Genomic DNA, 25,092 nt, shown 5'->3' with positions numbered 1-25,092 from the left:
TTTTACAAGCAATGAAGAAAATTGGATAAACCGGAATTATTCAAATAAGGGGCAGCGCGTACCATTCATCAAGGTACTTGCCCTCAAGCAATAGTGCACTGCTGCATAAAAAGTACAAAACTGTAAGTAACTTTGAGTAAATGTGTGAATTAAATGAAAAATGAAGAAATAGCAAATTCCCTGTTTGGGTAGTATATTTTAATTAGCTGTCTACTCCTTATAATGTAAAATCATCTATCTATCTATCTATCTATCTATCTATCTATCTATGTTTTCCAATTATGTAGCTGAACTCACAATCTCCAAACAATCTATTTTTTCTGTGCTCACTCCCTATCCATCCAGTGTATGCACTCTATCTTTCCAGTGTGTCCTTCTCTTGCTCATCATATCAAATGAACTACATTTCCCATGTACTGTAACTCAAAAAAATAAAAAAAGGTCACCATGATCGTTCCTCTCAGGCTCTTAGCAGCCCTCTCGCGCTTGTGTTTCTGGGAGATGTAGTCCACAGCGTTGCTACTTCTTTACTTAAAACGGTCATACATGACTTAAAAACTACAATTCCTACATCTCCTTACGTTAGAACCAGGAAGCGAGGGAAAGCGCTAGACGTGTCCTGTGTGAGGTGTTCTGGTACTTCAGGCAGCATTGATGTTTTGGTTTAATCTTCAGCATGTTATATTTACTGTTACTAATAAAGTGACTTATACGTATCTTAGTCTTTTCAAAGTTAGATTTTTGTAAGCAGTTATAATGAATACTATATTTGCAGTTTGCCTCGTTTTTTTCGGTTGTTGCAGCAACGTTGTTTTTTTGGAACTTTTAGTAAGGCAAGTTGAACTACTTTCTACCAACACGTCAGACGTCTATACACATCTTTCTTTGTTTACCTTCCTGATTTTGCTCTGCTAGCATTTTGTTAACATAAAGGAATTAATTCATGTGTATTCGGCAACTTGGCTGGCAAGAAGAGAGTCTGTAACTTCTTCAGGAACTGACTAGTCTAATGGAACATTTTTATCATTTTAAATTATTATTATTGTCTGTGTGTGTAGATTTTCTTTGCAGTTCCTAATGTGTACTGAGTAACTACAATTTTCATTGTTTTTGTCAGTTTCATTCTGATTGAAGAAAATACTTAACCTGGCTGTGGCTCTCTCATTTCCATGTATGTTCCTATTTAAAAATTATGAAACTGAAAGAATTCTAAGTATTTTTATTGAACAGTGCATTTAGACTGCAGAAACCCCTAGACTCCATGATGACCCTCTTTTTTTGAGGTCGTCCTGTTTTTCATATTTGCTTTGTTGGCCATGGCCATGGTAACCATACCTACCAGACTACCATGGTCACGCTATTCTTTGTGGTAACCCTGCGCTCTTCACGGTAGTCCTGTTCTCCATGGTTACCCCATTTTTCATGGTAACCCAGCTCTGTTCTTCGTGGTTCCTTTCAGGGAGTTCCCAGGATGTGGGAACATTGTCACCTTCGCACAGTTTGCCTTCATTGCCCTCGAAGGGTTTGTGTTTGAAGCCAGTTTTGGAAGGAAGAAACCAGCTATTCCTATGAGGTACTACAAGACGACCCTTGGTTTACAGATATTCGTATATCAGTCTAAATAAACATGACTAAGTCTGCAGTGATTCTGTTTATGCTCTCAAAATCTTCCAGAAACTACATCATCATGGTAACAATGTTCTTCGCTGTCAGTGTGATCAATAACTACGCCCTCAACTTCAACATTGCAATGCCTTTGCATATGATCTTCCGCTCAGTGAGTTCTACCTTTGTGTTCTTTAGTATCGTTATCGTCCTTAGATCCACAACTGCAGTTCTGCAGGTGTTAATCCTATCCACTTAGGAAATTTGAGTATTTTGTTTCAACAGGGCTCACTGATTGCAAATTTGATCTTGGGTGTGATCATCCTGAAGAAAAGGTATTTTCTTTCACAATATGATGTATTAGGTTGTATGTTAGAACTGCCTTTTGAGCATTCTCTAATTGTTTGCAGTGTGTGTCGTGTCTGCAGGTACACATTGACTAAATACCTCTCCATAGTGCTGGTCTCTGTGGGGATCTTCATCTGCACAATCATGTCAGCAAAACAAGTGGTGAGCCTACCAAATATTCAACTAGAATGGTGATAAGATTGTCTAAACGTGTTGTGCATTCACATGGTGCTCTAACATGTGACTATAAATTGCTTCATGGACACAATGCAGAAAAAGGCATTTTTGTCTGAACAGGACATCCCAGTGTTTGGTTAAAATTTACAGATTCATGGTATCTAAACCCTTTCAAAAGCCGTAGTCTTCGAGGTTGCAGGTCTGTAGGTTTTTGTTGTTTATTAGAATGCTAGATTATTATGTAGCTTTTATTGACTTAGTCTTCATTTACAAACGAATGCAGTTACAAAAACACCTCTGGTCCCAGTTGTGTTTCTAAGGTGAGAACCCAGTGTATTTAATGTGATTTGCATGCTAAAATATTATCCTCTCTGAAATGGAAACATCTAGTGTGCTCCTTAAGTTTTTGCTTGACCCTAACCCTCATTTTGCCTCCAGCACAGCACTGGTGAGGAGGCCTCCGAGGAGCAGGGTTTCTACCCCTTTCTGCGCTGGCTGCTTGGTACGTCCCAGCTGGCGCACATCTGTTTACTCACCATCTCCCCTGTGGGGTTTTCTAAAGCAACCATCAGTCAACATCTGTGACACCTGTGCTGCAGGGCTTTGTAGTGACCAGTATGGGTGTAAAATTCTGGGTCTGTTTAAAGGCAGGAAGGTTATTTTCACCCCTAGGAAGTTGGTTAGGTTTCATAATTCAGCTGTGCTTGACAAGCTGAACTCTATACTTGTCCCTAAGAATCAAGGTGAAATACAACAAACCCACTGGCTAAGACACGCTAGGCTCGGTGGAAGGTGTTTGGGACCACAGTTGTGCCGTACCTTAAGAAGTTTCATCTTGAGACCCTTGTATTTGAAGGATGCAACCACCTAACACGCACGTGGTGCTGTTTGTTTGTAGGTATTGCCATGCTGACGTTTGCCTTGCTCATGTCCGCCAGAATGGGCATTTTCCAGGAAACTCTGTACAAACAGTACGGGAAGCACTCCAAAGAAGCTCTCTTCTACAACGTAAGGACGAGTGTTTCCTCGCACCACTAAACTGACCACTGTCATAAATCATTGAGAAGTCAAGTGATTCACAGGAAAACACCCTAACTAGAGTTTAAAACTACTACTTGACTTTTTCCTTAGTGTCGAGACACGTTTTGGCAGTACTACCTCACTTAATCCGTTACTTTTAAAAAAAAAATAAAATAAAAAAAATAAAAAAAACTGCATCGTGTGCCAAGCATTAGAAAAGGCCTCCCTTGGTTGGAATGATGTTCACAGTTTGTTTTCACTGACGTTAACATCTATCTAGCTTTTAAGGTGTCTGCGTAGTCTTTTTAAAGTGTGGGGGTGCTTTGAGCCATGCCTATATGAGTATATACCACCTGGAAGCCTTTCAGTGTAACATGAAAATGTCACTGTCATAAGTCTGCACTCTGTTCCATTCCCTTCAAGCAGACGTGGAATTGAAAAAGCCCCGGGTGGTAGGTGCTGTTAAGCATTTCTCATTCTCCTCCTGCTCCAGCACTGCCTGCCTCTCCCAGGGTTCCTGTTGCTCGCCTCTGACATCTACAGCCACTGTGCCCTCTTCAGCCAGACTGGTGTGTTACATGTCTTCCACAGCACATTTGACTTATTCTGTGAAATCCAGCTCATGTATAATTAGCATTTTGTTCTTTTGACAGCTACTTTTCTCTAAAGTGACATACAGCTAAGAGTAGACAGTGCATTTCACAACAAAGAGCTTTAGATACAGCCACATGACTATCAAAGCTCAGCTAATTTAGTACCTCTGTTTTACTGGTACACATTATTGAAACAGCTCATTACAGAACTGAGATTCAAAACATCAGCTCTCAAAACAAATTCTCTCATTAGAAGATATGCACCTGTAATTTGTACCCCAAGATTCACTGAACAAGCTATCAATTGCATTTGTAAGAAACATGTTTTGAGAACAGAAATTTCAGATCAGACCATGAGCCTTGGTGATGATAAACACTACTCAAGGTGAGCACCCCCATTCATGGCAGAGCTTCTCCTGGACATCAGTGTTGTCTTGTAGCTTTGCGGCCACTTGCATGGATCTCTCAAAAATCGCATGACTATTTATCATAGCATAAAACCATCATCTGTCATATTAATAAGTCCTAAAGAAAATTCAAATGCAAAAAAACATTGCAAAGGCATAGCTGTAAGTTTCAAATTTAGATAGAACACATTGAAGTCTCTTTAAAGCCAATATCTTGACATTTTGTGTAATTTCATTTATTGTTCAGTTATTGCAAATGATTTTTTATGAATAGCTCAGCAGAGATGGTTTACCAGCGTTATGAGTGAATGCAATAATGATGAGAATTGCCTCACCAGGCACCAGCGTTAACTGCCGTGCTGCCATGCTGGCCAAGAACAACTGAGTAAAAGCAAAATAAAAAGAGAAAATAACAGTAGAATAAGTGAGGAGATGGAATGGGGATAGAAGAAAGGAAGTCTGCAACTCTGTTGTGTCTAAGCACTTTTTAAAATTGGGGTTTTAACTCTGTATTTAAAGGTTTCCAGAGCATCTCTGATATTTTGGGCCAGTTTTTTAACTAGGTTTTAAAAAACAAGCAAAAATTTGGCAACAAATGGAAGAACGTTTTGTGGCTTAGGATTGCATAGTTTTTTTCCTAGTTAAATTCATCGAAGTTGATATTGCAAGAATTCACCCTAAAAGCAGATTTTCCGCAACAAATTATCTTTATTACCTGAGGGAAGCCTGAACATAGATAAAAAGCAACATTGTTACATATTTAAAAAGTAAAATGGCATTACCTTTGACTAATTTATATAAACTTTTTTTTTTCCCACTAATTTATGTACCTGTCAGGGTATGAGGAGAGAAAGGGGGCTGAAGGAGATGAGCTTTGAGACTTTTATGAAATGCTGGGATGGAATCAGCAGTTCCGAGAGGGAGAGGAAGCTCATTCCACCACATAATGGCCAAGGCTGAGAACTGATGGGTTTTGAATTTTGGACCCCTCATGAACATGGGTGAAGGAACAGGTCACATCCTGTAGGTTTCTGGGGAAGGTCCACTGATAGTCTTTAGGTGCCAAGTTACAGACTCTGGTTAAAGCCTACACGACTGTCAGTGGACAGAGACGAAACAGGGAGACATGGGAACACTTTGGAGGTCAAACACAACTCACTGCAGCATTCTCGGTCAGCTGGAGAGGCTTGAATTTAAAAATTAGAGAGAAGTGATGAACCATCTTCTGTAAAGCTGTCAGAGTTCTGTTTGGACTTACGGTCTGAGATAAAACCTGTGAGCCTTTCCGAACAGAAACTGTTTATAAATCCATGATGGTACTCGAGCTGCAGTAATGGGGATATTTGTCTTCCAGCTCCCATGGAGGTCCCGGTAATTGGGATCGCCATTCCTGAGATGTGGTTCTACTTGCTGATGAATGTCATCACTCAGTATCCTTCATCCTGAGAGCTGTGAAGAAGTGCTTCTCCCAGTGCCACTTTGGCTGACTTTTATAGTGTCTGTCTGTCACCGACACCCTCATTGTTTATGGCAAAGGCCAAAATGAATATAAAATGTTGGTTTGTTAGCATCCTGCTAGTGCAGTGTATTATCTGTTGGAGGTACTGCGGTTTGTGTTTGTGTCACCTCTCCAGGTGGGTGGGACTGAACTCCTTTAAACCCAGAAACTTTGTGACTTTCAAAATCTGTGTCCTCCATTGACTGCAAGACATGGCCCCAATGATCTTTAACCCTATTCCAGATACGTTTGTATACGGGGCGTGTTCATCCTGACTACGGAGTGTGCATCGCTCACGGTGACCCTGGTAGTGACGCTGCGGAAGTTCGTCAGCCTCATCTTTTCCATTCTGTACTTCCATAACCCCTTCACGGGTTGGCACTGGTTTGGCACAGCTTTTGTGTTCCTGGGCACTCTCCTGTACACCGAGGTGTGGAGCAGCATCCGCACTGCCATGCAGGGGCCGAAGGATGCTGCCAAGAAGGCAGAGTGACCTGGGCTACCAGAATTTCCTGCCAAGGGGACCAGGTGTCCTGCGTGTCCAGTTTGCATCCAACCCACTAAGCTCAGCCACGGCGCTTTTGCCTTTAGAAACCTACTTCTCCACGTAGCCGTGAGCCACCTCTTTCGAATTCACCTCCAGATAAGCGTACTTTTGTCAACTTTAGACAAAAATTTTTTGTATAGGCAGGTCCAGCCATTCGAAATGGGATGGTATAGAAAATAATGCTTATTGATTTTTAAACGCCGCATCATTACTTTTTTGTGTGTATTTATTTTAGGTTACAGAAATACCGAATCCAGTTGGGTTCAACAGTTTTTTTCCGGACACAACTGTCCATTTATGGTAAGAAGGTTGTCTTCATCAGCCTAGTGATGCAGTGGCAACTAAAGCTACTTGATGATGATATGATGCAGCTGTGGAAACAGGAGGCATCTTGAGATCTGTATGGGGCCACTTTGTTGAACCTTTTAAACAATATGTAAAGAAACTTGAAAGACAACCATGCAGAGTGTCTCTGCTGACTTGAAACCTTTCGATGCAGTGATCTGTTGTAGTCCTGTGATACATGTGTACCTCATTTTTAATCTGTTTCCCTCAGGCCTTTGATCAGTTTGTGTTCACTTGGGTAGACTCATATCAACAGATCAATATTGTGTGAAATGTAATTAAAATATGACACAGTCAAAGCCCCTGTAGCAAAGAGCATGTGTTCTATTTGGAGAAATGCATTGTGGGTACATGACCATCACATGATGGTGGCATGGAAAGAGGGATGTTTCAAATGGACTGGCCAAAGGGAGACTTGCGGGAGTGAGACCCTGGCCTGTAAAGAGCTCTGCTGTCCAAAGGCCTTTTCCAGAAAACACACTGTTACACAGCACAAAACAGGGCAAACAGCTGTTTACATGTTTACACCGTGTTAAAATGTTTGTACTTCTGTAACAAGTCACTCAGCATTAGCTCTCTGTTTTAACAGGATATTACAACACACTTTTAGATTCACTTGCAAATACCTAATTTTCTAGTACATAATTCCGTAGAACTCAGAACTGCACCGAACAAACAGTAAATATTAAATGATATGCCAGAGCGACAACTGATTTCAGGGGAGCAGTTTGCTGTTTTCTACGGACTGGGACAGGTGCCCACTGGCGCTGGAACCTGCATTCCACATGGATTAATCTGCTCACTGAAGTGTGAAGGCACACACACACACGGAGCACTAGGATCCAGGGTTAGAGGATCATGTTTCTATGAGTGTCAAGGGGGAGAAGAACCTGAGTAAAGCAGGTGATCCCCGAGGCGACAAAGTGCTGTCAAGTCCAAACCCACCTGAAACAGAACGACTGCATCATTGCATTACACACTGGAGGATGGCGCCGGGGGGCCAGGTGGGTTCCCGTGTGTGTGTCTGTGCAATTGTACAGGTTGCCAGCACGTGAGGCGTCTGTCATCCCTAGTCATCCTTTGGGTACAACAACTTTTCAAATGGACTGCCAAGCACTGACATGGCAATCGGTTCTTCTCAGTGCCCTGCTGTCCTTCGCTAAAGTCTTCCTGCTTGGCTACTCGGATATTTTCCAGAGTGCCACTACTGGAAAATGGACATTATCTTGTGCTACGGGTCATCCTCCGCTTTGCACGGTCTTCCATTCCGACAACGTCATCGCAGGTCGACTTCGCAGGTCGCGTTATGCTCTATTATGTAACTCAAAGGACACATGAACAATGGACACACATGAAAGCTACATTGTATGAGGGCTTTATTATATTTTGTCACTAATTTCACACATTCATGTTAATACTAATACAGAATGATAAACAGTATAGAACTATACTATTACTGGTAGTACTATTACAGTATTACTAGTACTATAATTCATGCTGCACTATTATTTTCACTTATTTCTAAAAGTATTTTTTGACTTTTTCTCTTCTGCACCACCAGAAAACTCGTTTTCATTTGCTTCTCATTTTAAACATTCTAAACATACTGCAAATAAAACAATCGCCGACAGACACGCTGACTGACTGAGGGCCACTAAGAAGTATGATGCCTTGCAGCAGTGTATCCAGCAGATGGAGCGGTCATTGGTAGATGTTACAACCAAACACCGCAAGTCAAACAATATCATGAAGTTGATGGGACTGTGATTATAATCATAAGTCCACGTTGTCATAAGACACACATCGAAAGTCGAGGACCCCTTGTAGTGTGTGTGTGTGTGTACAGCAGCTTCCTTTTCCCGCCAGTCAACAGGGGCTCGGCTGCTCATTGGTCCTACGTCCGGATGGAATGGGTGGCAGCACAGGTTTGGCGTCAGAGCCAGGTCTGCCAGTGAGGGTTCCTGTGCCTGGTGTGTCGCCCGAGTCTACTGGGTCAGGAGGGACATGGAATTTAAAAAAAAACAACAAAAAAACTTTACTTCCTGCCCTTTACGCTTGGAATAGTTGACATTGCAACAAGGTTTGTAGCAGGTGTTGTGCTGATGTGTTGAACAACATTCAGATGAACTGAGAAACAGATCGATGGCGGTGGGACAGAACACAGATGAGTCAAGGAGAAGATACAGCGATACAGACCAGCGCACAAGTCCCTGTATCGCCGTGAGACCCCAGTGAGTGCCACGGAGGCTTGGGACCGCTCCGACGTCTTACCCCCGACACCCTTCAGCTCCTCCCCCAGCGGCGGGACGGCTCTCATCCCCTCCCCCGCATCCGAGTTCCCGGCTGAATCTGCCGGAGAGCAAAGCCAGGCTGAGGAGCGTGTGGACGGGCCAGAACTGGCGCGGGATTCCCGAGGGCTGCGGGGGGAAAGGGGTGTCCACATCTGAGAGGTCTGCAGCATCTGGACGCTTGATGCACAGGATGCTGCTACAGATGTCTCCCTTCTGATCACATTGTCAGGAAAGCATTTTACAGTGATGTCTCACACACACACATACACTCCCCTCCTGCTGCCCCACTGCAGTAACTGACAGGGTGATGAAGGTCCCCTGAGAACCTTAATGAGGTCTATACCGATGTAGCTCAAGAGGTTTCGGGACACAGCACTGCTTTGGATCACACCTGCACCTTGGGTTAGTGTTATACATAGAGCACAGCTCAGTCTGGGGGTTCACTCCTGAGCTGTGCTCGGCGCCGTAACACTGCTTCCGATGTCTTACGTGAGCACGCGATACCTGGGGAGGTGTGTGTTGCGATCCTGCAGAGGTCCACACAACAGCCAGTTCGCGGGTGTCACACACCTGTCCTCGCTGGGGTGCTGGAGAGCGACGCTGGAGGTCTGGACGTCCACTGCAGCCGGAGCAGTGAGGGAGTGTCTACAGCACAGATACGCAACGTGTCACCACACACACACACACACACACACACACACACACACACACATCCCTGCCAACACACGTCTCTATAGGTACACAGGTGTGAACTCCCGTAGGTACTTGAATGTCAGCTGACAAATGGCACTGCAAACACCCACACACACACCTGTACGTAGCTGTAAGTGGTGACTTCCTGCATGTTCCTGCCTACTGGAAGCGTGGAGACCACAGAGTTGGGGGGTAAAGTCAAAGCTGGGGACAGGTATCTAGAAACTGGCCTGTCCCTCCCTCCGGAGCTGACTGCGCCCCCTACTGGGAGATAAACGCTGCTCTTCCTCTCTGTTCTCCCTGACAGGGCTCACAAACACGGTGCTGGAGTCCAGCTGAGAAGAACAGGGTGCAACCCGGGTTACCGGTCAGGGAACCACCACCACTGCCGCACGAGTCCAGAACCCGGTTAAGGAGCATCACATGACGACAAGCACTTAATGGTGGCTCTACAGCGCCCCCTATTGGCAGGCGGTGCATGGCACGTTCCGCTGTAGCGTGCTGCAGCGCGAGTCCGGCTGCGGCAGCTTTGTCCTAAGACCGAGAGATGGACACACTGGGATCCACCTGTGCAGGTGCATGCAGGGACCGACACCTGAGGAAGAGTTGGGAGAAGACGCCAGGACTCCGCCCAGTTAACGCTTCCTGCGCTCGCTGCTGCCGTCTCTGGATAGAGGCCGTTTCCTGCAGAGAGATACAGACCCCCACCCGACACGCCTGTTTCTCACGGTGAAAACGCACCAATCGAGGTGTGAAAACAGGCACGTGAAGAAGCACATGTCAGAGGTGCTGTGTGTGTATGTGTGCGAGTCTCACCGCAGGGCTCCTCTGAGGCGCCAACCTCATCGGCATCCTGTTGTGCTGCTCCGAGGGGGTCTTCGCCCAGAACGCCACCAGCGAATCACCTGCCGTACCCATGGCGCAGAGCTCAGCGTGATCACCGCCGGCGCACACACACGTGCTCACGCACATGCACACACACACACCCGGCCCATCCATCCAGGCGCACCTGAGCGGGTGGTGTCTGGCGTGGCGCTCACACCGCCCCTTCCTGCTTGCTCCTCCAGGCCCAGGTACTCCCTCACCACCTGGCTGAGCGCTCTGTAGGCCTCCTCAAGGTCATCTGTCCAAACACACCCGTCTGTCCATCAGTGGACCGCACCTCCACAGACTAGGACACAAACCACAGTGACGCTACAGGCTCCTTCTAGTACCGCAGAACCGAGCACCTGTGAATCTGCCCAAAACAGGAGCGCAATTGTAACGAGTTACATTTTTACCTCCGACAAGGCAACACCGGATGAGTAAGGAATGACGTGTGTGTGTGTGTGTGTGTGTGTGTGTGTGTGTGTGTGTGTGTGCGGCTGCCTTGGAGCCAAAAGTTGTAGGTTTGAGCCTCATCTCCAGCTATAGTGCCCTTGAGCGCAAGGTACTAAACCTGAGTTACTCCAGTAAGATTACCCAGCTGTATAAATGGATAAATAATTGTAAAGTAGCTTAACACTATGAGTCACTTCAGAGAAAAGTGTCAGAAAAATGAATAAATGAAAGCGCGTGAAGAAAGGACAGGACAGAAGTCGCAGGACAGGATCAAGCCATGGACACTGGACGCCAAAGCAGCGCTCGGGCAACATCGCTGCCGGGCATTCTGGGACGTCCGCTCACCGCACGGGATGGTGTTGTCGAAGAACCCCGGTCGCTCTCGGTGGACGTGGACGTAGAAGTCCACGCGGCCCACGGCGGCGTCGATCTGGCTGGGACTGTACAGACCTCTCTGCCGCATGCGACGAGCGTAGGCCTCGCTGTCCGTAGGCACCAGCAGCACGTAGCGCGGTTCCAAATAGGTGTTCTTGAGGCTGTAGACTCCCTGTGAGAAGACACCCTACGCGTCACCTTCAGCACGGCCCCCGAGGTCCAACAGACCCCTCCCAGACGCAACCCCGCGCTCCACTGCAGCCAACACGTAACACAGACATAACATTAACATAGTAAAGTGTGCCTAAAATAGGCCACCGGGTGAGATGAGCCACATCCAGACCCAGCAGCGGTTCTGCGCGGCACGACCGCACGACTCACCTCCAGCTCCATGTGCACGCAACAGGCCAGGCCATCCCTGGCCGCGCCTTCAATGGCCTCCCGCGATAGGCCGTACAGGTGTCCTCCGTACCGCAGCGTCTCTATGAATTTACCCTGAGTGGAGGGGCAGAGGGACGAGGTCAGCAAAACGGCAGGTGGCGTGTGGGTCGGAGACGTGGCATTGCAACACGAAGGATCTGGCCTCAAGTCCCAGTCCTGCCGTAGCTCTTTAAGGGTCCAGTAAGTGAAAGCACTTATCCTGAACTGATAGAGTAAGAATACCACAGCAGGAGGAGGTAAAAAAAAAAAAATGACAAGCAGCTCTTCACTCGAGGCTGGAATTGTCAAAAAGGTGTCTAAATAAATAATGTGGTACCGAATTGTACGGCCGCTCTAACTGCCAGGACTCGTCCCAACAATCATGACGCCCAGCAGAGAACCCTTCGACCGTCTGACCATGTCTGAATCACCACTTGTCATAAAGTTGACCTCTGACCCCTGAGCCCTAAGCGCCCTCAGAGGTTCACATTTGGTGTTAACCCATCGATGGGCAGAGTGCTCATGAAGGACTCGACTGCTGCACACATGGTTTCAATCTGGGGCTCGAACCCTGCACTGCACCCTTGCAGAGGCACTGAGATCTGCACGCACGAGAAATGGAAACACGTTCATTCTCCCCTCGGAAATGTGCGAAACAGGTGTGTGTCGGCCTGTGGTGTGGCTCCCTCCACGCACCGAGCGGGTCATGTGCTGGAAATCCTCCTCGGAGACAAAGTGATAGTCACACCTGTCCACCTCCCCAAAGTAGGGACTCCTGGTCGTGTGGCAGGCTCTGCAAGAGAGCACACACACACACACACACACACACACAAACACACACACACAGGACTGGCGTGGGAATACTGTGGTAGCACTGCGGTACAGTGGTGTGTGAATAAATGAGGACAGACACAATGTTGGGGGGGTGTCCATTTATAAAACATTTTGGACGGAATGAAGAGCTGACCCAAGACCAACACACACACACACACACACACACACACACAGTGAACATTTCACCCTGAGCCCACCTTGATGCCTAAATCTGCCCTAACGAAGCTGAGAAAACAGCAAAGGTGACAAGAAACAGAAGAAAAGCACTTTTATTTGTTAAATTTATTTATTTAAAAAGGAAAAAAAAAAAAAACCTGTTTGACAGGGACACCTCAAGTGTGTGTTTTTTTTTTTTTTCGGAGTTTACTACTCTTCCCTCCAAAACTGTCCCCACAGAAACACGGCTATGCACACACACATTCAGGCACACACTCACACACTCACACGCACACACGCACACACCAGCTCTCCTGCTCACGTCCTCCTGCTCCCTCCAGCTGAGAACCATTTGTGATCCACACGCTGAAGCTGGGATGTTCTGCAGGTGCTCTGCAGCTGTCCAGCCTTTGGAGCAGAGAGAGGCGCCTCTCGCATGCCAGGAAGCCTGGGGCAGCAGGAGGCAGGCGGGTTTCGCACCGATTTGTGGCAGGGCTTTACAGAGAGATGACCCTGACCCAGAACCAGAACGGGGCTCAAAAGGGACAAGCCGGGCCTGTGGACTCACCCGTAGGCAAAGAAGTCGCAGAAGTCGCGGCACAGCTTGTGAGCCAACTCCCTCTTGCCGCAGGCCTGGGGCCCCGTGAGCACCAGCATGGGGTAGGGGGTGTCCAGACTCGGCAGAGTGCTGCAGCACAGTAAATCACCACATCAACTCGGAGACGTGCGAAACCGTCTCGCGACGCAGGACTTGAGCGCAGCTCTGCTTTGGTAAAAACGCCACTTTTCCACACGTGCTAAATTCGTTTCGCTTCGGCCGACCCGGACATCTCGCTGAGCTGACCTGTCGAAGAGAACCTGCGGCTGCGTCAGCTGGTACACCAGGTGGGTCATGTGGTCCCTGGCCGCGGTCACCTCCACCGGGGGGTCGTACTTGTTCACGGCGGACACCTGCGGTCAGCGGCGTCCAGCGGCGCCCGGCAATGAGAGAACACACCTGAACAGCTGGCAAGGAAAGCCTGGGGATGTGCTCCCGCCAATGAGAAGTGCTGAAGCAGGGGCGGAGCTGTGTTTCCACCAATGAGAAAGGCCCACCTTCTCCTCCACTGTCACCTCCCGCTGGTCCAGGCTGGTGAGCCTCTGAAGGAGGAAGATGACAGCCAGCCGGTAATCGGGCTCATCCTGTACAAAAGAAGAGCACGAGAGGAAGTACGGGAAACAAGTAAATACAGCGTGGTAGTCCAAGCGCACGGATTCGTAGCATCGTCTAGGAATCGAGGAGCAGGGTGACCGGTACCGCGCCACGACACAGGTCATCTTACCTGGACCGGGTTCTGCTGCAGGTTAAGTGTGCGCAGCAGGGGCAGGTCATGGAGATGAGACACTTCCTTGATTTCGGTGACCTGTTCCAGGGAGGAGGCAGAAAGACTGCAGAATCCCACTGAGGTACAGAGCACGACCGCATATTGACGAATGGCCAAGAGCAGCTCGTAAGAGACGCCGCCTCGTACCCTGGTGCTGGCTGCAGAAAATGCGGGTTTTATGGGATGTAAACTAGCGCCTTTGAGCTTCCAGCGTTTCTGGTGCTGTGAGATATAACTCATGCGGCCAAAGTTTGCACGGTAGGAGAGGGGTTCCCACTGAACCGGGGGTCCACACCTGGTTCCCCTCCAGGTCGATCGTTCCCAGGAGGTCCAGGTTCTCGAGACCAGAGAGACTCCGGATCTTGTTAAAAGCCAAGTCGAAACTCTGCAGGGTCCGCAGCTGCCTGACGTTCTCTATCCGTTGGATCTGGTTGCCTCTCTGGGAAGTGGAATACACACGCACACACACACACACACACACACACGTGGACACACACATTCAAGGTAAACAAATGCAGCTCATGAACTCTTCTGAGTCAGCATGCGAGCAGCCTTAAGCCAGGGGTGTGTGACGGACAGATCGGCCCTATTAGGTATGGCTGACAGGTGAGCCGCAATGATGGAGCAGCAGAAGTGAGATTTGTGCCCGTGCTGGAGACCAGCTTCCCTCAAGAGGCCCCCCTCAACCCCCCCTCCACCCCCTCCCCATACACCGGTTCCCAGCACCCACCCCCCCTCTCAGCGCCACGCCTGGCAGCCAGTTGCTCTCAGCAGGAGGACCGCAGCTTACAGGGCCGGGGCAGATCCGGCTGACAGGGAGGCAGCAGGGGGTGGGGGCGGCTGAACACGTTCCAGACTTACTCGGCGCTGCAGGAGCGGTGGACTCGGGGGGGGTTGCCCTCAGAGCACGCTCGGCTGCTGATGGCGAGAAATCACTTTGATAAAGGACAACACAAACGGCAGGCAGCAGGATGGACAAGGTCTGGCCGCACGCTGGCACGCCATATGGTGAAGGTGGTGGGGGGGGGCAACCGGGCGGTTTCATTTACGAAGAGCGTTTAAACGCGCAGTTAGCTGCACTTCGGCGAGGAACGTGTCAAAGAGCGGAGCGGGCTGTCTCTAAACAAACACATTTCGGCGCCATCAGCGAGTGACACGTACAAGGCTTAACAAGGAAGGGCCAAACGTAACGAGAGCAGATAAAGCCGGATCGGTGGTGTCAATGGGGAAAGAAAGCGGGGGGGGAGGGGGGGAAATGTTTCCCGGGGCAAGGGTTTATGGGTAACAGAAGACATGGTGTGCAGCACTGAGCTGGTGCAAGAATACATCGGATGGACGTTGGACCGTTAGACACCCTGAGCCGAGTCTAAAAGACGTTACACAACCATGTAGGAAACGCGGTATCGATATTCCACTCACAGCACACACTTGATCACTAAAGGACATGTGCGAGTTTGCGTGTTCCGCAAAAAAGTCAATAAGTGTGTGGAAATTCAAGCCGGGGGCTCGAGCCACAGAGGGGAAACTAAACACATTTCGCGTCTCTCTCAAAGCCCCGCTTGTGATTTTGTCTCCTCGGAAAAACATCGTTGAGCGTAATGCGCTTTTAGGAGCGTTCATACTCGGCAATGGCACGTGACGCTTCCCCCGTGTCCCAGACCAAACAGCAGGACGCACAACTCGCCCTGTCTCACGTTACCTCAAAAAGGGCGTGTCTGAATTATACCAGCGGCACTAGATTCTCCTTTGAGACTCGAGTGTATCGAGCTGGACTTGGGCAGACTGAAAGGCGAGTCTGCGGACTAACCACCCAGAGAGACGGAGGGGTGGGTGTGGAGAAGGACGTACCAATGAGATCTCCTTGAGGGGAACGTCCCCCAGCCCTTCGATGCTCGAGATCCTGTTATGAGCCAGGCTGAGGTACGTGAGGCTCACACAGTTCTCCAGACCCCGAATTTCGTGGAAGTCGTTGTCTTTCACAAGGGAGGAGTGGTCAAGAACAGTACTGCTGCCAGTGACCACACAACAGAGAGTGACCACAGTAGCCAACGTGCACACACACACAGAAAATCACAGCAGCAGCTTATGGATCTTTGGAGTCTCCACACAGAACCATGAACATTACAGCTGGCCCCCGAGTGACAATTTTTTTCCACAACTCGAAGTTGCAACATCCGCCCCGTTAACATTATTATTATAATATTTTCGAGTCCGGACATTTGGTCGTAACGCGTAAGGGCGACCCCGCTGCATCTACTGTACAGCATTTCCTCTCGTTTGGCTGTCTTGCTGAGATTGCGCTTTGTTTACTAAACTTTTCCTTTGTGATTCCCTGCAAGTTACATTTCATATAAAATGTCCAGCAAGCAAAAGAGCGAGTGTCTATTATTTATTAATGAAGACTATGCAGTATTAACTACAGCATTCATAAATAATTACCTGCACTGTATTTCATTTTCTACATAAACCTCACACTTCTCTCCAGAGTGACTTACAGTTATTTACCCAATTACACAGCCGGGCTATTTTACTGGAGTAATTTAAGGTAAGTACTGCAGCTACAACTCAAACCTGCGACCTCTGGGTCCAAAGGCAGCAGCTCTAACCACTACGTTACCAGCTGTCCCCATAAGTACTGTACTGTATTTAAATTATTTTTCCATATAAGTATTAACATGCATAAGGTGTGAATTTAGTGAAAAAGCCCTACTGCACAGCTTAGCATTGATACAAGTTCATTGCTTATGTATCCTTAGGGTTTATATGGTACAGAATGAGGGGGTTTTTCATTTTCAAAGGGGCCGTCGCCATAGAAACCCGTTTCTAACTGCGGACCACCTGTATTCGGCAGAAACCTTTCTCTGACTCAACTTAGTGTCACTTTTGGACATTAAGCTGCTTGCAATGATTCACTCATTCATACAGTTGGGTCATTTTCACTGGAGCAACTGAGGTTAAGCACCTTGTCCAAGGGCCCTACAAGCACATACGGAGATTGAAACCCAGCTCCTTCGAAAGGAAGGCAACGAGTACTCCGGCAGCGTACTTAAGACGAACAGCAGCCGAGAAGAGTAAGAACATCGAGAGCGTCAGGAAAGGATACGATCCAGGTGCAGTCTCCGCAGAGATGGGTAAGCCGACAGGTCCTTCATGGCCGACATCCGATTGTGGGAAAAGTTCACTTCCTGTAAGTCAGAATGAACAAGCTGGGCTCTCCAGGAGAAGAGGGGTATATGCAGACATGCGCCTCTTGCTCGCCGCTTCCCTGCGGTGTTAGCTGGTGCCGTGGCCCGGCCGCCCAGAAAGATGACCTGCTAGTAGCCATGGCAACCGTCACGTCTCCACCATAGCAGGACTCACCAGAGACACGTACCTTTGATCAGCCAGGAACTCTGAAAGAAAGGTCTCTGCAGAAGCCTGTATGTTCTGAGCACGGTACCAATAAGCCGATGAGTGCGGCCCGGCTGGTCTGCAGGACACGCAGACAGGAACTACAAGTCGGGTTCTGACTTACTCTTCGACACCGAAGTCCTACCTTGAGGTTTTTCGGTGGCTCGAACCCAAAGAAGTCGGTGATTTCGTTATGAGAAGCGTCCAGCGTGATGAGGTATGGCATATGGCTCACACAGGATAGATCTACAAGTCAGAAGGTATTAGGAGTCTGTGAGTGTTTGTGTGAGTGTGGGCGGGGGGGCAATACCCCACAAGGACGTCTCGCTGTTGCTCCGCTCAGGTTACTCCTGAAGGACGTCAGTGAAAAACTGCCCAGGTACTTAATGCTGACAATCCACGCGAGCGGCAAAGGGAAATCCATCAAGATCACAGTAGCATTTTTTCGGTATTTCTCAGCTAATGAGACAAAACGAACAATCTGGAACATATTACGAACACATTTCTGCATCCCACCTTTTATCTTGTTGAATGGAAGCTCCAGTTTCTGCAGGTAGATGTAGCTGCACAGAATGGACACGTCTCTCAGGTCTCGGCCCTGTTAAACAAGCGACCCACGGGGAGATTTAGCCCTTGAAAATTGCGTAGCTCCTTCCAAAACCAGAAGCCAGAAACCAGACCCACAGAAACGCGGAACACGAGCAGCGAAACGATTGAACGAAAGAGACGCTGCGGATTTTCGTCATGATGGCACAGTAATGGAGAGAGGCAGGTGAGGGTCTACAGGGATGGGCCACGTGGGCACTCCCTTGGTGCGATCCATCACATGCAGGTTAGATACGATTACCATGGTGATGGATTGTGTATTCGCGGTGTATTTTTAACAGCAGTTACAGGCCAACCTTAATTCAGCACATATCCCTACAAAAGAAATAATTGAGAAAAAAATCTATGCTTTTCCCCACGAGGATTACAATGTTAGGTTTGCTCACTGACTAACTCACAGTGAACGACCCATTTGCTGTGTAAAACGTGGTAATCTTACGCTATCTGTCGACAGATCAAAAGTATTACGATGTAGGCGAACAGGGGGTTCGAACCCCAGTCCCGAGGCCATAAGGCTGTCGACAGCTCTACACCCTGCGCAAAGCTTCTGCCCCAAAACTTCCTCTCAAAGTTCTTCTGCTGTTACTTTTGTGTAAAGGTTAATGTAACGTGCACTAGCAGCACACGCAAGTACTGGACACACACTCGAGATCAGTATGTGTGTTTGTAGGCGGGATGGGTGTCTTACAGGGACAGAGAGACAGAGGTACGCGTGCTCCAGCCCCCGCGCTGATCTGCCCAGGTTGAACAAACACTTCCTGGCTTCCTCCTCAGTGAGCTTCCCATCCTCAGGCAGAAGTGAAGAAGACAAGAAAAGGTGTTAAGAACAGGTAAACACACACACACACACACACACACACACACACACACACACACTGGAGAGAGCAGATCCGTTCTAATGTAGAACTGCTTTTACTCACAGACACATGATGATCGCACAGACACATCGCACGGACACGTGCACAGTGACAAACATTTGGTCGTGAAGGTGTGAGTTTTAATGTCGATTAAAAGCGCGAGAATATCGTCTCGAGCCGACATGATGAATATCCCAAGAGCAGGCATTACCCAGCGCTCCCCCTCATATCGCTCTTTGTCCTCTACTTCCATCTCCTCTTCTTCCTCCTCCTCGTCTGCGCTCCGATACTGCAGCGGGTCCATGGACACGTTGTGCGTTGCCCAGCAACGGAGAAACATCCGCGGTCACCTAGCAACGGCAATGCCCACCGCGGTCCAGCCGCTCGCGACACACTTGGGGTGCAGGAGTGGGCGGGGTGGCGGTCCACGCCCACCGGGTTCCACCGTCAACTCATTTCATTCACGACGGAGCCTTTGGGTCCACCAACTATACTTTTCCAGGTGCTCTTCAGGAGAAACAGGAAGCGGCTCGAGCAAGCGCGTCAGCCCATTGGTGTGACGGCGCGGTGTAGTCTGGGAGATGTAGTTTTTAGAAATGACGAGGACCGTGATGACCGCGCTCTTCAGATTCCATCTACCACGCTGCTGACCCTAGTATTACACTCAGTGCTGAGAACAACAACTATGGGCGATCATGAGACGTTTAAGAATACTTTTAAGTTTATAATAAAAAAACAAAAACAAGGTGTATACAATGCTCTGTATGAGCTTGCTGGGGCATGGTAGCACAGTGACGCAGTAGGCTTGGCTGGGTCTCGCTATCTGGCTGGTCTTGGGTTCGAGGCCTGTTTGGGATGCCTTGCAATGGATGGGTGTCCCATCCTGGGTGTATCCCCACCCCTCAGCCTTATGCCCTGTGTTGCCAGGTTAGGCTCTGGTTCACCGGGCTCCCGCTCAGGATCAGCAGTTTCAGACCGCGTGTGTATGAGCTTACCTATGACCAGCATAACATGGTCCTATCACTTACTTGTATTTATTTTAATTACCCTAAATACCATATAAAAAAGGGCACTCCCTATGTCCCCTCAACTGGTCTGTTAAAATGGACGTTGTCCGTCCAGGCTCTTGCCCTGTAGTTGTGTTTAGGTCTTTCAGAATCTCACACTCTTACATCATTACAACAAATACACTGACAACTGATCAATTAATAAATTAGTCCATTCAGTATTGTTTACATGACACCTTTATCTAAGCCCATGTACAAGGTTAGGTTGTTGCAAACATTCAAATAAAATTTACAATTTTCCTTAGTTACAGCTAGGAAAAGGGTATTTGTATGAATAAACAAAGCCACTTCCAAATATGCGCTTTCATTTTAATATTTCACTGCACTGAAATACAATGGCAAAATAGCCTTCTTTTAGCCAAACAATAAACTGAAGGATTTTTTCAAGGCAATTTTTAAAAAACATCTTCATTCTGAATAGCAAAGGAAAAAAAAAAAAAAAAAAAGACAATACACATCCCATTATATATGTATTAGTTACACAGACACACACGCAAGTGTAACACATTCATATCCAATAGCCCAACTGGCAATCAGTGAAATGCAATTTTAATTCAGATAAAATAAAAGCTACAGAATGTTTCCAAAATGCCATATAAGAAAGACCAAATTAAGGAAAAAAAAGAAAATCCAGTTAGCTGGGTGGTACAGTGTGTGATGAACACAGATAAATCTCTCTTGAGGTAAATGCAAGTTTGTCCAGTAGGAAATTGCACCCATCTATACAGTAAATGACCATGTCCTATAGGAAAGTTTGAAGGATTATTATAGTGAAGCACAGCTGCAATTGCTGATGTTTCTCTCTCTCTCTCTCTTTCAGACAGACACATACACATACAGGAAAAACATTTTCTCAGTTGGAAGTGTTTATTTACATAGCCCCTCCCCCACTATGTGACTACCTCTACACACTAGCTCACTCTGGCATCCTTGGCTACCACAGCCATCCCAGTTTTCTCACCATATTCAAAGTGTTAAAAAGTTGCCCTTACAAAAGAACTTGGATCTCTAGTGAAAATGTAATGGTGGGAAATACATAACATGTGAGTATTTATTTACCTTGAGATATTATTGCAAGAATACAAGTGGACATCTATTAAACCTGGTAGAAAGCTTTTCTTTTACTGAAAGCAGCTCATTGAAGCAAAGGTAGAATAAAATGCGGATGGGCCTGAAAAATGTCAAGCTATCGGCTGAGCGCAGGATCACAAAAGCTATAGAGGACGACTGCACAATGTAGTGACATGTGTTAGATGACCTTCAATTCTTGCTCCCCAAAGGCCAGGTAGTGTGACAGGGGCAGGAAAATGTAGTAAAGAAGACAGAGTCGAGATAACCAGAGAACTTGTGATGAAATGCAACTCTCCACTGTTTAGGTGAGGAGGCAGGTGAGGGGAGAAGCAGGAAGTGAGGTCTGAGGCATGGTGGGAGAAGGGAGGCGTGGCAGTCCTCCAGATAGGGGAAGGCCAGGTAACAGTGGAGCACTTCACACAGTGGTGATCTTCTTGTCTTTGGTGGCCTGCTTGATGGCGGCCTGCTCACAGATGATCTCCTTGAGGCGCTGCAGCCGCATGTTCTGCACTGTCTGATCACCTACGCCTGTCTGGCTGCGATGTAGCAGGCTCAATGCATTGATGTACTCCAGCTCAGTGTAGCGCACACCCTGGTCCACCACCAAGTTCAGCAGTTCATCCGCTGTGTTGTAGAGCATCTCATAGTACTGCCTGCCAAAGAGCGAGAGAGAGAGAGAGCACACCACTGAACACAGGGACAACATGCAAAGTCCACGCAGACCGAAGGTGGATTCAAAGCCCCGTGAGAACGCACAAACTTGGAGCTGTGACCTATCAGTGTTACTAACTGTGCTCAGTTGTGGATTAACAGTTAAATCTTAAAATTCGTCTTTGTAGAATAAAACATCTCAGCAACAAAATAGAAATAAGCAAAGTCCATCTGAGTTCAAAAAGAGCAAAAAACAGCAGCTCACTAGACACCGCATTGTGTGACCGTTGACTCCAGAGATGATGACTTTCACATTCAGTGAAAAAAGACAGGAGACAGCAGTATGTTGCTCGCCATATAAATATTCTCTGCATACACTGTCCTTTTATCCTTCAGCGCAACTTAATACACAGCTAGATTTGATCGATCAATAACAGAGCGGAGAATGTCTAATCAATCTATGACAACGTGTCAGTACAACACAAGTGGTCCCTCAGAAGACCTTATCACCTTCTGATGAACAATACAGTACCATGGGGCCCTCAAGAAACCTCACTGCCCTCTGGTGCCATGATTTCTGACCAGCAGAATTACTGACAATTTTGGTTGATGTTGTGTAATGGGTAGGTCCCACTCTCTCCCAAATGACCACCTGTATCCAACAGGAAATGCAATACTTAGTCATTTTACATGACCTTCAAGCAACTCTATAAGCTGAAGTTAGGATCCATCAAAATGACAAGGGTATTCGGGAGGTAGTTTGGCGGCAAAGATAACGTGTCGTCCTATTGTTCTCCAAAGGAAAAGGGCTGCTAAGTGCAGACTGGATCTCTGAAACCATCTAGTTTTTCACTCAGCGCTTTGTGCCAATACAAAAAGAGTAAAAAGAATGATTTAAACTGCTCTAAAATACCACAGAGACGCCTGTTAAGTGCACCTCTGCCTTACAGCCAGGAAGGAGCTCAGGGAAGACGACGCTTCCATTGAACACGGTGCAGAACGAAGCGCCCTGTCAGTCAAAGCCTGCACAAAAGAACTGGATTTGCTTTCAAAAAAAAAAATTGTTTTGGTTGCCACTGCCTTGCACAATGAATCTGAATTTAATGTTTAATCTGAGGTTGTGTGCTTTTGTCAGGCCTTTCTCTTAAATCCTTCAGCAATACTAGAGCGAGAGCGGGGGGGGGGGGGGAGAGGGTATCTGTGCAATTTTTAAGTTCAATTTTAAACCCTTTCAATATCTTTTTAAATACATTTCTAAAAGACATACCGTTAATAGATTATGCATTAGAGAATTTTATTAGACAGTAATACTGGAAAGCAATCCATAGGGATGGCTGCACAAAAACAAATCTCAACAGAGAGGAGAGTAATAAATTTAAGAATTTATGCCAATTTCAAAATATATGTTGACAGGAAGAACAGCTGATGACCTCCTATGGCACAGGTTGGCATTGGGGCCAGGTTGAACCGCTTCTCGCAAAGATGCCAAACTCTTCATTAACCATAGGCTTTCAAACCATTACCTAAAAGTGGAAGGTTGTTAATGAGATTAAATCTCCAGCCCCCCCCCAGCTCTCCCATTAAGATAAGATAATGAAGAGGCCGGAAACGTCACCACTCGATAGCTAGGCCTCCGCCAACACCCGCACGCATTTCACCGCGTCCCATTAAATTTCAATTAGCCTGTTTGCCTCGTTCCTGGGGAATATTAAGCAGATTTATGGTGCGTGCGACAGAGAGCGGGAGGAGAGGAATGTGGGGGTGAAAGAACCGGCATCAGCACAATTCACATGCGCTAATTTCCAACTGGTACAAAGTTAGAGCCATTAAAGCCTCCGTCAGCGCAATCACAAACATATTCTTTAGCGGAGGAGAAAGCAAAAGGGGGGAGCCCCTCCAACCGAGCCAAAGGTGAACCTGTCAGTGGCCAAGGGAATGAGAGCGGAGAGTCATAAGCTAGCAGTCACAGATGAGCTGCACTGATGCATCCTTTTGACAAGATGAGGAAGCTCCAGTGGAGGGACACAGCTTCCTCAAGTTTTCCTATCCTCCTCCACCCCAAATTTCCCTCACATTACACCCACCAAATGCTTTTGGCCGACGTATGTTCCCCTCTTGATCGATTTACTGTGTCTCATCTTACCTTTGTCTTTGGCATCCTGAAAAGAACACTTTCAGTGAAGACACTAGGGCTGTCAGCAGACCTAATGTGCCAAGTAACCCCCCGAGGAATAGCAATGAACCCCATACTGACAGCAGAGCCACCATGTTTGAAGTTGTCTCTGCACTTGACAAACAAGGCGTTTGATACATGACAGCACAGTCCTGCAGGGGGCGTTGGAGATAATGGTGCTTAACATGAATATTCACCCCCCTGCTGTACTGGTACTTATCTCCACTGGGTACAGTTCCTGCTCATCCATCACTCCTCACTGAAGACCAGGCGCTCTGCAGCAGCCCCAATACACCCCCCCCGCCAAAAAAAAAAAAAAAAAAAAAAAAAAAACAGCAGACTCCAGCAGAATAATTGCACTGAAGGCCTGAATGCTTTTGCACACATGCCAGAAACACCAGGGCGTGAACAGATTCTTCAGGTTTAACTTCACTGGCACCAACTAGCTCACATGTACTATCTCAATAGCGCTGTTGTGATGCTGTGACTGCATGATCACATCAGTGTGCGCTTATGTTCTGGAAATGTTTCTGCAACATTAGAGCAATGCCATGTAGACTGCGACGCTGCTGGTCGATAGCCTTTCACGGGCAGCGTGATTATCGCTGAGAGGCCAGTGCTGAAGAGGCGGAGGGGAAGCTTTTGAAAGTTCAACCAATTGATTTCTGCGATGCGAAAGCATGTTTCTTCCACACTCGATCTTATCTCTCTCTCTCCTGCAAGATCAGGCCTGGCAGAGCAAGAGGGAGAGATGGGGAGAAAGAAAAAGGAAAAAGTACGGAGAGAGGAAAAACTAAGGTAGTGGGCTTAACTTTGCAAGCTTTCATGTAATGAATAGAAACCTAATCCCTGCAAATAAAGTAATGTGAATGGATGTGAACTGAATTCAAGAGAGAGGAAAGGGAAGGGTGGACAGACAGGAGAAATGCTAGGAAGACTGGAAAAGAGAAAATAGCAGGAGAGAGAAAAAGAGAGGCAGGGACAAAAGCACCTGCTCTTTGACTCTGACTCATTTGCTGTGAGAATACACTCACCCCCACAGAGCTTCGGGGGGGGGGGGGGGTTAGAGACCCGACCTTGATCACTCGCTCCTGCGACAGCCGTGAGCTTCCCTGAGGACCAGGATCTGACGGTGGCAGACAGATGGGGTCCGAGCAGGAGCCCCCCCTGCCCACGTCTCTCACCCGCTGTGGGATCCTGCAGCACATGGACCAGCACATGGGCCAGCACATGGACCAAGATTGGTTCTGAACTGACTGTCAGACAGTGGGTAGAGATTCCCAC

General features: G+C 47.5%; 3 protein-coding genes across 6 annotated transcripts in view; 1 reads left to right on the top strand and 2 right to left on the bottom strand.

The window, feature by feature from the left end:
* Positions 1–601: 601 nt before the first annotated feature.
* On the top strand, positions 602–6,840 carry slc35b4 (solute carrier family 35 member B4). The gene is made up of 10 exons (XM_018747092.1): positions 602–833; positions 1,460–1,573; positions 1,675–1,777; positions 1,891–1,940; positions 2,034–2,115; positions 2,569–2,632; positions 3,029–3,138; positions 3,644–3,719; positions 5,505–5,580; positions 5,892–6,840. The coding sequence occupies exons 1-10, from the start codon at positions 757–759 to the stop codon at positions 6,139–6,141; spliced, it is 1,002 nt and encodes a 333-aa protein (XP_018602608.1). The 5' UTR covers positions 602–756; the 3' UTR covers positions 6,142–6,840.
* Positions 6,841–8,146: 1,306 nt separating this feature from the next.
* On the bottom strand, positions 8,147–18,782 carry lrguk (leucine-rich repeats and guanylate kinase domain containing). The gene is made up of 19 exons (XM_029249898.1): positions 18,678–18,782; positions 17,900–17,981; positions 17,529–17,629; positions 17,097–17,178; positions 15,842–15,966; positions 14,289–14,432; positions 13,952–14,032; positions 13,725–13,811; positions 13,474–13,580; positions 13,198–13,317; positions 12,336–12,432; positions 11,601–11,714; positions 11,190–11,391; positions 10,534–10,647; positions 10,341–10,429; positions 10,120–10,208; positions 9,336–9,476; positions 8,812–8,957; positions 8,147–8,525 (listed from the first exon to the last, which is right to left on the bottom strand). Exons 3-19 carry the CDS (start codon positions 17,607–17,609, stop codon positions 8,407–8,409), a joined length of 1,938 nt encoding a protein of 645 aa, XP_029105731.1. The 5' UTR covers positions 17,610–17,629; positions 17,900–17,981; positions 18,678–18,782; the 3' UTR covers positions 8,147–8,406.
* A 1,558-nt stretch (positions 18,783–20,340) lies between these two features.
* The window catches only part of exoc4 (exocyst complex component 4), a 79,567-nt gene continuing 74,815 nt past the window's right edge, over positions 20,341–25,092 (bottom strand). For all 4 annotated transcript variants that reach the window (XM_018747497.2, XM_018747498.2, XM_018747499.2 and 1 more), the window contains exon 18: positions 20,341–21,637. In XM_018747497.2, coding sequence (XP_018603013.1) covers positions 21,400–21,637 — 238 coding nt within the window. In that variant the 3' untranslated portion in view covers positions 20,341–21,399. The remainder of the gene's footprint in view (positions 21,638–25,092) is intronic.

This window comes from Scleropages formosus, chromosome 2, assembly GCF_900964775.1.
Source record: "Scleropages formosus chromosome 2, fSclFor1.1, whole genome shotgun sequence".
Taxonomy (NCBI): domain Eukaryota; kingdom Metazoa; phylum Chordata; class Actinopteri; order Osteoglossiformes; family Osteoglossidae; genus Scleropages; species Scleropages formosus.
This window is presented reverse-complemented; position numbering and strand designations above follow the sequence as displayed.